Source organism: Rhinoraja longicauda, chromosome 14 (genome assembly GCF_053455715.1).
Source record: "Rhinoraja longicauda isolate Sanriku21f chromosome 14, sRhiLon1.1, whole genome shotgun sequence".
Lineage (NCBI taxonomy): Eukaryota > Metazoa > Chordata > Chondrichthyes > Rajiformes > Arhynchobatidae > Rhinoraja > Rhinoraja longicauda.
In genome coordinates, this window is record NC_135966.1 from 39,377,942 (window position 1) to 39,390,239 (window position 12,298).

At 39.9% G+C, this 12,298-nt stretch overlaps 1 protein-coding gene across 2 annotated transcripts in view; it reads right to left on the reverse strand.

The window, feature by feature from the left end:
• LOC144599922 (uncharacterized) overlaps positions 1–11,005 on the reverse strand; it is a 33,544-nt gene extending 22,539 nt beyond the window's left edge. For both annotated transcript variants that reach the window (XM_078411189.1, XM_078411188.1), the window contains exons 1-4: positions 10,901–11,005; positions 6,050–6,159; positions 3,690–4,031; positions 906–1,175 (exon numbers count right to left, since the gene is read on the reverse strand). In XM_078411189.1, the coding sequence (XP_078267315.1) occupies positions 906–1,175; positions 3,690–4,031; positions 6,050–6,125 (688 nt within the window). In that variant the 5' untranslated portion in view covers positions 6,126–6,159; positions 10,901–11,005. The remainder of the gene's footprint in view (positions 1–905; positions 1,176–3,689; positions 4,032–6,049; positions 6,160–10,900) is intronic.
• Positions 11,006–12,298: the final 1,293 nt, after the last annotated feature.

Genomic DNA, 12,298 nt, shown 5'->3' on the forward strand with positions numbered 1-12,298 from the left:
GGCATCAATTTTCCTATGTTTCTGTGAAACGGTTCTTGAATCTTGTGGTAATGGTTCTCAGGCTCCTGTACCTGCTTCCTAATCATAGCAGCGAGATGAGAGCATGGCCAGCGTGGTATGGGGCTTTGCCGATATTAGCTGCCTTTTTGAGGCAGCACTTTCTGTGGATTCCTTTGGTGGTGGGGAGATCAATATATGTGACGGACAAGGCAACAATCACCTCTTTCTGCTGAATTTTCAAACCAGACAGCCAGTCAATATCCACTGCACTACATACTTGTCGAAGTTGGATAGAGTATCTGGTGATAACGCCAAACTTTTGAGGAAGTTTAGGCATTGGTGAGCATTTTTGTGAGTGTATCAATGTGGTGGGCCCAGGACAGATAAGAAATGTGCACGACCAGGATCTTGAAGAGGCCGACTCTCTCCATGAAGAGCCATTGAAAATAGGTGTATGGTCCTTTGGCTTTTCTTTCCTGTATGAGCTTTGATTAGGTGTGACCTGCAGATATCCAACCAGGGATGCACAGGATTAATGCATTGATCATGTGTGTTGATGGCAATTCACTGACAACTCTAAAGATATAGATAACATTAGATTCACTTTCAAAGAGGCAGGTGAAAGACATTGAAATTCCAAAGAAGGAGTTTAGAATCACACCAAAGCTGAAATAATGTTATTCCATGGAATCTAGCACCTGACTGATCCATTGGGTGCACATGGGACTCACAGACAGTGAATCATGACCCAGAGGAAGGTGAGTTTTGTATTTGGATTAAGTCCATTTTTTAAATGTGAATGGGCATGATTAATATATTTTATTCAAACATTTTTTTGTTTATCATGTTAGTTAATTGTGAATAAGCGGCAACCTTAATATCTATGGTAAGATAACAACACTTACATTTGATTACAGAAAATTGTGCTTTCCCTTTGCCGACAACCTTTGCATTTTTCTGCACTTCACACTCATACATCTCGGCATCCTCCACTGTAACATGTCGGATTATCAGATAGATCGTGTTATTCAGGCGGATCTGATCAGTGTTCCTCCTGTTCTGCTGGGATGAGTCCATTGATCTCCAGTGAAGACTGACTGTATCTGAGAGTCTGGAGATGGTGCAGCTGAGTGTGACATCACTGCCCATCACAGGCCAACGTGGACTTGCCTCAACTGTGAAAAACAATGAGACAGAGTGAGGAGTGGCTTGTACAGTACAATGATTGAGTTTAATCTGACCTAAAGGTGTGCCCAATAGCATCAATTGTATTTGTAGTCAGTCCAGATATAGTTGGATCTTAGACATAAAATAACACAGAGAGCACATTGAGTCACAATCTAGCTACACCAAATTCTGTGATGCAGATCTGAACTTATGATAGGATGTCACAGTTCAGATCAAAGATCGAGGGTTTGTTCACCATTTGCCGTTGCCAACAATGGGGTGGCTGAGTGATGCCATTGGTAGCATGGTTGCCTCACAGCGCCAGTCACCTGGGTTCCATTTTAACCTCCAGTGCTTTGTGGAATCTTTGCACTATCTCCCTGTGGGCACGAGGGTTTCCTCAAAGTCCTCCTATTTTATATCCTAAAAACTTGGTGGTTCATAGATTAGTTGGCCACTGTAAATTTTCCCTGCCGTGCTGGTGAGCAAATAAGTTTGAGCGAGTTGTGGAGAATAAAAAGGAATTAGTATTGTGAAATTAGTAAAATCAGTGTTGGATTATCATAAATGGATGATTTATGTTTATATTGGACATGAGGGAATGCACCAATGCAACTCTTGTGTTCAATGGCCAGCTAACTACAGCAAGACCATTGAACATATTCATTGATACAAAACCAACACTGAAAGGGTGCACTTTGGAGTAAAATCAAGAGGGAGGAAAAAGAGGCATGAAATAGATCTGATATATGGTGCCACTGGAGATGAACTATAATATTAACAAATATTTCTCATGAGTTTATACTATGGAGATGCTCATAGAAGGTAAAGAAATGAGGAAAATTAGTTGTGATCTTGGACTATAAATGAATTACCTGAAAGGATGTATTTATAGTCTTAAAGCACATTAATGTGGGAAAAATCCCCATCACGTGATTAAGTGCAATCTCAGACATTATGGAACTCTAGGGAAGAAATTGCAGATCATTGCAGAGATATTTACATCACCTTTAGCCACAAGTGAAGTTCCCAAACATGAGAGTGAGGGTAACTGGAGTTATGTTGTGCTGTTATATAAGATGGACAGCAAGGAGAAGACAGGGACCTAGAGCTTGACATCAGTAGTGGGTAAATTACTGAAGGGGATTCTGAGGGACAGGATCTAATCGCATTTGGATGGACAGACTGATTAGGGATAGTCAACATGTCTTTGTTTGTGGGAAATCATGTCTCAACAATCTGAGAGTTTTTTGTAATGGTAACAAAGTGGAGTGATGAAGCAGGGACGTGGAAGTAGACGAGGTGGACTTTTGCAAGGTTAGCATGGAAGGTTAGATCACATGGGATTCAGGAAGTGCTAGCTAAATCAATACTGTGACAGAGGCCCTTCCCTCTGCTGAGAGGGAGCGATGGAGAGGGAGAGGGGGAGAGAGAGAGAGAGCTTGCTGGGGCAAGCCTATCATGCCATTGCCTCTTCCCGCCCACAGAAAATGTGGGACTATGCCCACAAACAGAGACAAAGGATAATCCAGAGACAGGCAGTATTGCCTCATCAAGTCCTAAAGCTGAGCTGCCAGGATAAGCCTGAGACCGCCACAAGGCAAGGGTGAATTATGGGGAGAAGCCTGAGATCACTATGCCTCTTCCTTCAAATCCGGGACTGTGCTTAGGGATAAGTCTGAGCTTGCATCATTCGCCAGACTTCTTCACTGTCTGCTACTCCAATTTTTGTAACCTCAAATTTTCTCATCAATAAACCCATTTACATTTTCATCTAGGTCAATTATATATCAAAACAACATAAGTTACAATATTTTTCCTTGCGGAACACCATTGGTCATAGACCTAGACCCAGCATTACACCTTTCCACCACTACCCTCTGTCTTCATGGGGTGCTAGCTATGAATCAAAGCTACTAAGTCACCATTGATCTCAGATATCTTAACCTTCTGGATCAGACTACCATGAAGGACCTTGTCATTTCCCTAATGTCGACAACATCCCTCCAATTATCTACAGCAATCCCCAAAAATCTTAATCAAATTTGTAAAACATGACCTGCCCCATTGGGACCCTCAGCATGGTTCCGTAAATTGTACATTCCCTTCCAAATACAAGTAAGTCTTATCTCTAAGAAACCCATCTTATACCTTCCCTACCACTGATGTGAAGCTCACTTTTGTTAATGTATATATAAAATGCTTTTGGATTCTCTTTACTACAACTTGCCAATGACATTTCATGCCCCCTCCTAACTCCGTGCTTCATTCTTTACTGTTTTCCCCCACCTTACTGGACCGTGTTGGTATTGAACTCTGATCAACTGGTCTTTAAATGACTCCCCAATGTCAGATGTGGACATCCAATAACAGCTGCTCCAAATTTACACTTCCTCGCTATGCTGAATATGATGCCCCACCTCAATTCAGTACTTTGCCCCAAGGTCCATCCTCATTGGATCAATTAACGTTTATATGCTCGGTATTGAATTGGTCATGGGGAACTCTTTTTCAATACTCACTTTTAATACCAAATATTTCGTACTGTTTCAGGATTTTATAACTCGGCAATGTTTGTGCCAAGGTGAGGGATCCTGAAAACTTAAATGTTGGATTGCTTATGCTCAGATGTACAGTGTCAAGGTCACAATTCATGTTATGGAACAAGTCAGAGTGTCTGAAGTTAGGGTTCAAATGTTGAGTCCACTGGCTGTAATTATCTCTCTGTAAATCTATCATCCGTTGCAATCCTTGCCCAGAATGTGATGTCCAGCTCCAGGCAACAGGGCCATTTCCAGGATTGATTGGTCCATGGAACACAATGGTAACTTTTGTATTGAAAATATAAAAGTCATTGGAGTTATCTGTTTAAAAAGAGGAACAGTGGAAGTATTTTAATATCATCATGTCTGTTTAATTCAATATCAGTAATTATTAATCATGGTATTCCATAGATGCAATATTATTATTTTTATCAAGTGATCATCGTGCCTCATTGCCACACTATTACTCAAGCAAATGAACAACTCCATTGCACATTTGGTGCAGTTAACAATATATACATCGCTGATGATACGTTGAATTTACTGTAATTAGGGGTCACAAGGGAATGTGTAGTGGACAGGAGGGAGAGAAACTCAATAGATATGGAGGAGTCAGTCTGCATTTGTCTCCCATTTGATGGGGGTTTCTAAAGCTGATAGTGAGCATCACTTGTTTAGTGTTCTCCCACAAGTGGCAGCAACGTCTCCATCTTTATCTTAAAAAGGCCCATGAGAGTTCCTCACAACCTTCCTTTTACTAAAGTAGAGTTTGCAAAATTTGTTGATCTTTTTCAAACTCTTTTGACTGAAGTGTAAATTCCTTTGGTCATAATATAACTTTGCAAAAATTCCAAATTTTACAGACACTAATATTTTTCTTACTTTTCAAATTCTATCCAAGATTCAGCCTTTTAAAAGTTGAATAGTAAACTTTATTGAAATCAGTGCTATCACAAGTTTGTAAAAGAAATGGAAACCAATGGGAATTTTGGATGACTTGGTATGGTGCAGCATTGTAGTTTGAAGCTGAAAGCAAATGTACACAAATTTTAAGGAGCAGGGATGTGGAAATAAGGTTTCAAGGTCAGTTTATTGTCACGTACCAATTAAGGTACAGTGAAATTCAAATTACCAGACAGCCATACTAAAAAAAGCAACAAGACACACAACTTCATAAAAATTAACATAAACATCCACCACAGTGGATTCCCCACGTTACTCTCTGTGATGGAAGACAATGAAATCTAATCTTACTCGTCTTTATTTTCTCGCGGTCGGGTCAGTCGAACCATCTGAAGTTGGGGTGACCAAAGCTGCCGCGTAGGGGCTGTCGAAGCTCCCACATAGGGGCGATGGAAGATCTGCGTCGGGGCGATCGAAGCACCCGCGTCAGGGCAGTTGAAGCTCCTGTGGCTTGGAGCACCCGAAGTCAGTGTCTGACCAGAGACCATGTGCTCCACGATGTTATAGTTCACAGGCTCTCACGATGCAGCTCGAGGTCGATCCCTGGCAAAGGGATCGTGGGCTCCACGATGGCAAGTTCGCAGGCTCCTGCGGTGGAGCTCCCGATCCCCCACATAACAAGCTAAAGAACACTAAAACTCACATTTAACACATACAAACAAACAACAAAGGAAGGAAGGGACAGACAGACTGTTGGCAATGCAGCCATTGCTGGAACCACCCAGTGGAAGCAGAAATAAAGGCCTTTTCTGCCTTTTGTATGACTTAATGAATCATACATTGTGCAATGGTAAGGACCAGAGATGGGAGTAAGCCATTCGGCCCTTCATACCTGGTCTACTACTCAATAAGATCCTGGCTGATTTTTTATGTCAGCAATACTTTCCTGCAAACACCTAAATTCCATATTTTATTTAATATCCCTGCACTGACAATGCTGGAGCATTTATTTCTGTCGAAACAAAGAATTTATTTTTCTAATCTTAGTCTTGAATGACCTGCAATAGGACAGCCCAGACAAGGAAATATCATCCACGTAGCTAGCCTCTCAAACCATGTTAAAACTTCAAATATTTCACTGGGATCATCTTATTATATTGCTTAACCTCTAAACAATTCAGGTCAAGTCTACTTACCTTGTTTTTGAACAATATCCATGGTATGCCAGCACCGAACATCTTCAACATACACTTTGTATTTTCCCCAAGACCACGTGCTGTAACTTTTTTGGTTAACTTCTTCTGTGGTACCTTATCTGAGGAACTTCTAAAAATCCTAATACACCATATCCTAGAGCTCTGTGACCTAATTTGCTTTATACAAATTCAGAAAAAGTCGAAACAAATTGATAGTGATTGGTGAACCAATGCACTTACTCTGGGTGGAAACAGACTGAAGTAAAGCAACCAGGACTCCGAACACCAGACCAAGAGGCATTTTGCTGTGGACCATTCATAGCCTGATTTCACAGATTCCTTCTCTTTCCCTGTAATAGCGAAATAAATAGCTTAACATGACATACAAAAACTATCAAGGACACATTCTCAGCCCCTTACTAAAATCCCTCTGCACTCACGCTTGCATAGCCAAATTCTGGTTTAACTCCACTTACAAGATTTCCAATGATGTCAGCATAGTGTGCAGAACCTTGAAAAACTATGAGACAGAGTGCAGAAAGGAAATAGAGAGCTCAGTAGCATGGTGTCAAAATAACAACTCTATCTCAATGTCAGCAAGATGAAGGAGCAGGTTATCAATTTCAGAATGCAAGGTAGAGTACACACACCAGTCTACATCATTGGTGCTAAAGTGGACACAACGTGCTGGAGTAACTCATCTCTGGAAGACATGGATAGATGGCTATTTGGGTCAGCGTCTGAAGAAAAGTCTTGACCTGAAACATCATCTATCCATGTCTACTAGAGATGCTGCCTGAACAGCTGAGTTACTCCAGCACTGTATGTCCTTTTTTGTAAACAAGCATCTGCAATTCCTTGTGCCTATATAGTGCTGATGTGGAGATGGCCATTGTACTTGGGTCAGTTTGATCGTATTCATGTATGGCATGATTTGCCCGGAGCGCAACATTTTTAAATGTACCTCGGTTCATGTGGCAATATCAGTGTAAATCCAGTTTTGAGAAACTACCTGAGGTAAATCAAAGTTCCCTTCTCTCAAACTGTGAAGGTAAACTAATGAGATGAAACTGTTTTGCAAATTATTTCTTCATTCCACTTTGTGAACTAAATGTCAGTGAAATGAATTCATGACGTGAATAAACATTATACAACCTCATTTCCTAGAAAAATAGCTGAAATAGGAACCAAAAAGGAACCGTTATTTAAGAAATAGACAAAATACAGTTGAAAAATATTTTTCAACATGTATTTTTTATTTTACACTAATCAGAAACACATCTACTTATGTAACCAGGGATATAAAATCACAGTGATGGGCATATTCCTATTGTTGCCCTATGCATTGATCACATCTACCTGGTAACAATAGTTCAGTGGAATGAATATTAATAGATCCCGCTGTCGTTTTGCAAAGAATAAACTTGACAAGAAGATGTACTGAAGCATTGACATGAAAACCAGAGCCAGTGGGCCAGGTGAGAGCAGGACACGCTGGGAGTGAGGCCTCATACTTCTCTGGTCCTCTACTATGCAACTCACAGTTGCCCTTCTAAGAAGTAGATGTTGCTCATCTCAGACTGTGATGCCGAGATAACTCTGTGATTCCAGAAAATGCCGCTGGATTGTGAAATACGCTTTGCACAATTGCAACTGCCATTCCCAAGGCTTCTGCCTGTCACTTCACAATAAATTCATTGAACCACAGTCGGCCAGGAAGTAAACACTCAGACATGGGAATATGTGAGTTATGATAGATTTTGTTTTACTTCCGAGGAAATGTGAGGTTCTTATGTGGCACTAACAAAACACGCAGCTTAATCATATATCCAGAATTAATTGGCTCAATTGAACAGATACTGATTGATGCTCTTAAATGTTCATATTTTCACCACATCTTCACGGTGGCTACACTATTCGACCCATCATTGACTTGTTGTGGTAGCATTGCCATCAGGCTTCTCCAGGTGCATCTCGGAATCTAGCATCCACAACTGACATTGAAGATATAAGGGAACAGATGAATTGGGAGAATATTATTTCCACCCTTCATGTTTAGTTGGACATTGGTTATTCTTCACGTATCATGTCAGACTTGAATGTTAAAGCCATTGTTTAACAACACTGGTGCAAAATTTAAGCACGATCTGCAGTTGTTCAAATCAATCCTGGGCATCTTGAGATGGTCAAAGTACACCAACCTTATCGGCAATCTATAAAGTGCACAATATCAGTTGTGCCTTATTGAAAGACTTTTACCAGCTGATTTGTATTCAGTTAATGAATAGGTAAGAGTCAAGTCAAGAGTGTTTAATTGTCCGAAAGCACTGAAATGGACCAATGAAATTCTTACTTGCAGCTCCATAACAGGTCTATAAACATAGAGCTCAATAGATAACATAATAAAAAACAAAAAAGTTCAAACAATAATAAAACAATATTAATGCAAAACAAAAATCCAAAGTCCCCAGTGCAAGCCAGACAGTACATAGTCCAAGTTTAGTAGGTGTTTGTTGTGTTCAGTGGCCTAATTGATGGTTGTCGGGTAGAAGCTGTTCCTGAACCTGGAGATCACAGTTTTCAGACTCCTAAACCATCTTACCAGTGGCAGGAGTGAAGTTAGAGCATGGCCAGGAAGGTGTGGGTCCGTGATGATACTGGCTACCTGGTTGAGGTGGTGCTTCCAAGAACTCCCTTCTTTGGGGAGGTCAGTATCCACGATGAACTGAGCAGTGTCTCCCACTTGTTGTAATCTTCTTTTTTCGTGGAAATTCAAATTGGTGAACCAGGCCATGATGAAACTATTCAATTTTCTCTCTACCACACACCTGTAGAGGTTCAAGAGTGTGTTGGTCGACATACCAAATCCCCTTAATGTTCAAAGGAAGTAGAGGCATTGATGGGCTCTTTTTTATCGTTGGATCAATGTTCTGGATGCAGGGTTGGTCTTCAGAGATATACATGCCCAGGAACTTGAAATTGTTGACCCTGTCCTCCACCGACCCATCGATGAAGGTAAGTTTATGATTCTTGGCCGACCTATTCCAAAGCCAACAATCAGCTCCTTAGTCTTACTGACATTGAGAGCAAAGTTGTTGGACTGGCAACATTCAATTATACAATTGATCTCCCTCCTATACTTTGACTCTTCATTATCCATAATTCATCCAATAATGGTGGAATTGTCAGCAAATCTAAAGATGCAGTTGGAATTGTGTCCTACTACAAAGTCATCCTTGGCCTTTGTCCAACTAGCTGTCTTTCACATAACCGCCTCACTTGTGTTCACCTGTGACTGGCCGTGCTCTGTCCTAGCCCTTCTCTATCCAGGAATGCTGTCTGACCTGCTGAGTTTCTCCAGCATTTTGTGTCTATCTCCAAGTTGTCTGCTCATGTCATAACTGATGTGGAGAACATCTTTCTCCCTGAATCATGGGTTCTCCTCCACCATAGTTGATAGAGCCTTTAACCATTTCTCATCTATTTTTTGAACTTTTGCTCTCATCCCTCTCCTGGATGAGTTCTGATATTCTTCACATTCTATTCCAATGGCCTCCACATTTATCCTATGTAATGTCTGCCTCTTTCACCAAGATTCCACCAGCAGACACATCTTCCCCTCAGCTTTCAACATTCTGAAGGGGCTGCTCTCTGGAGACTGCCTCTCTGCCCTCACCATATCATGGCACATTCCCATGCCACAGCAGGACATCCAACATTCGTCCTGTTATTTCTTCATTTCACTTCACATATGAACCAATTCAAAGTACAATTCATCTGCACTTTTAACAATCTAGTGCACTGCATTGGATCATTGTAGTCTTATATACAATGGAGCAAACAACTGCATGTTTGGTGTCTGCTTTGGGACAAACTTGAATTTTCTGTGGCCTGACAATTTTATTCACCATTCTAGTTCCCCCTCTGAACTCTCTCTCTTTATCATATGTTACTGTTGTAATGAGACCCAATATAAATTTGGGGAAGAACACATCATCTTCTACACATTGCAGCCTTTGGGACCCAATGTCAAAAGTAACAGTCTGAGGTAATGTGCTTTCACTGCTTTCAGCAGATCTGACATTTCTTCTGTCAAGAGTCAAGAGAATCAAGAGTGTTTTCTTGTCACATTTGCCAAAACAGAACATTGAAATTCTTACTTGCAGAAGCATAAAGGATTTGTAAACACAGTACTCAATAGATAATATAATAAACAAACATTAAATAAAAGTTCTATAAACAAAATGTAGATCATCCATCTGTATGATTTGCTTATTTTCCCCCCAAATGACTTGTGTTAAATCAATGCCAGCTAGAAAAATGTAGCGCACATATAACTTAAAATTAGTAAATCATGAAGAAATTTTAAAAGATACCAATGACTGAACTAAACATTTATCCTGTATCTAATTTTTCAAAGGAGACTGGTTTACTTCATCAGGAATCTGCCATCTAACATTTTACATTCACACTCTTTATTTGTTTTTCCATGCAATGATTTGGTTAAATTAGAACTCAATCAAGTAATTGATTCAAATCAGAAGCAGGAATGTGAAGACCACGAATCTTTGAATATTACTAGAGCATTATTTGGTAATCAGAAAGACGTAACGGGATCCAAAGTTAAAATGTTACTATTAATCAGGCCAGAGTCAAATCACAGATGGCAGTCATGAAATTGAGCAAAACACTCTTTCCGAAGGTTTATGGGGAAAGGAGATAAAACAACATAAAGCAAAACCTGAAAATGTTGGTAATATTCTGCCGGTGACATGAGAGAAAGAGTTAATATTTAAGGGCAGAACCACTTCGACACACCCGTCTACATTTCTCTTTCCACGGATGCTGCCTGACCTGGTGAGTGTTTGCATCATTTTCTATTCTTTGTATTCCCAGCATTTACAATATTTTGTTTATCTGACCACGGAATAATGTTGATTAGTTTGAAATGTGTCATATTCAACAGAAGATGTGGTTGAAAGATTAACAGATGAAAAGATACAAGATACTTGAACATTATACTCAGATTGAGATTTCACTTGTGGGTGGTAAATCCATTATCTGAATTGTGACTGCAGTGAGGTTGCCTACCTTGTGGGAAGAGACTGGTGAAGAGGCGCAGAGGCTGAGCAGTAAATCTCTAAGCACGGCGACACACAATAAACTGAGGTCCCCAGTCTCACTCTGCACGATGAGTGATCCTATTTCTTGTGAAACAGATGGGCACATGGGCTTCCTCTTCCTTTCCAGCTCAGAAAGCGGATATCCTTGGTGTTGAACACAATTGAACTGAGATGGAAAAGGAGAACAGAGCAAAGCTCAAAATGGGAACTGAATAAGCTTATTGATCAGAACTTATCAAGCTTATCAGAACTTATTGGTCTGAAACCTTGTTAAATTAAATGCTGTTTGCAGATCGTAAAGCAGGTGGTAAATCAGATAAAATGTTTCATCATGAAATGCTTTATAGAAGTTGGAATATGTTGCAGTTGTACAAAAACAGAACTCTTGAAATACAGTGTTTAGTTTTGGTCACCCTGCTATTCAGAAGATATCAATAAGCTGGAAAGAATGCACAAAATATTTACAAGGATGTTGCTAAGGCACGTGGGACTGAGGGAGAGGAAGAGGTTGTGCAAGTTGGAACTTTATTCCATGGAACATAGGAGACAGAGGGATGATTTTATTAAAGTGTATAAAAGCATGAAAAGCATTGATAGGGTGGATACACCTAGCATTTTCCCATCATTGGGAATCACAACCAAAGGGCATTTAAGATGAGAGGAGATATATTTAACAGGAACCTTGGTGGCAGTATTGTCACACTGAGAGTAGACTGTTGTACACTAGATAGACTGTTGTAATTTTTATTTACAATTATAAACTGCAATTACAACATACCAGATAATTTTCAGAAAAACAACATCTGTGAAAATAAGGAAGGATTCATGTGATCTGAGTCAACTTGCACTGTGGATGCTAATTATAATGTGTAAGGATGGAAATATTTTCACCAGAGAAGACTAAAGAAAACATGGATGATCCAAGTCTTTAGATGTTTGAGAATGATGGATAAGTTGGATAGAGTGGGAGGTTGTGGTAAGAAGAATTATGAATGGAAAACTACATGAGCTGGGTAAAGGTATCAAAGCTGAATAAGAAGAAAATCGCAACGTGCTGAGGTGGTAAATAAGATAAAATGTTTAATCATGAAATGGTTAAGAGAATTGGGATGTTACGTTGCATTTGTACAAGAACATTGATGGGTCCGCACGTGGAATACAGTGTTTAGTTTTGGTCACCCTGCTATTCAGAAGATATCAATAAGCTGGAAAGAACGTACAAAATATTTTCAAGGATGTTGCTAAGGCACGTGGGACTGAGGTATATGAATAGTTTGTGAAAGTTGGAACTTTATTCCATGGAACATAGGAGACAGAGGGATGATTTTATTAAAGTGTATAAAATCATGAAAAGCATCGATAGGGT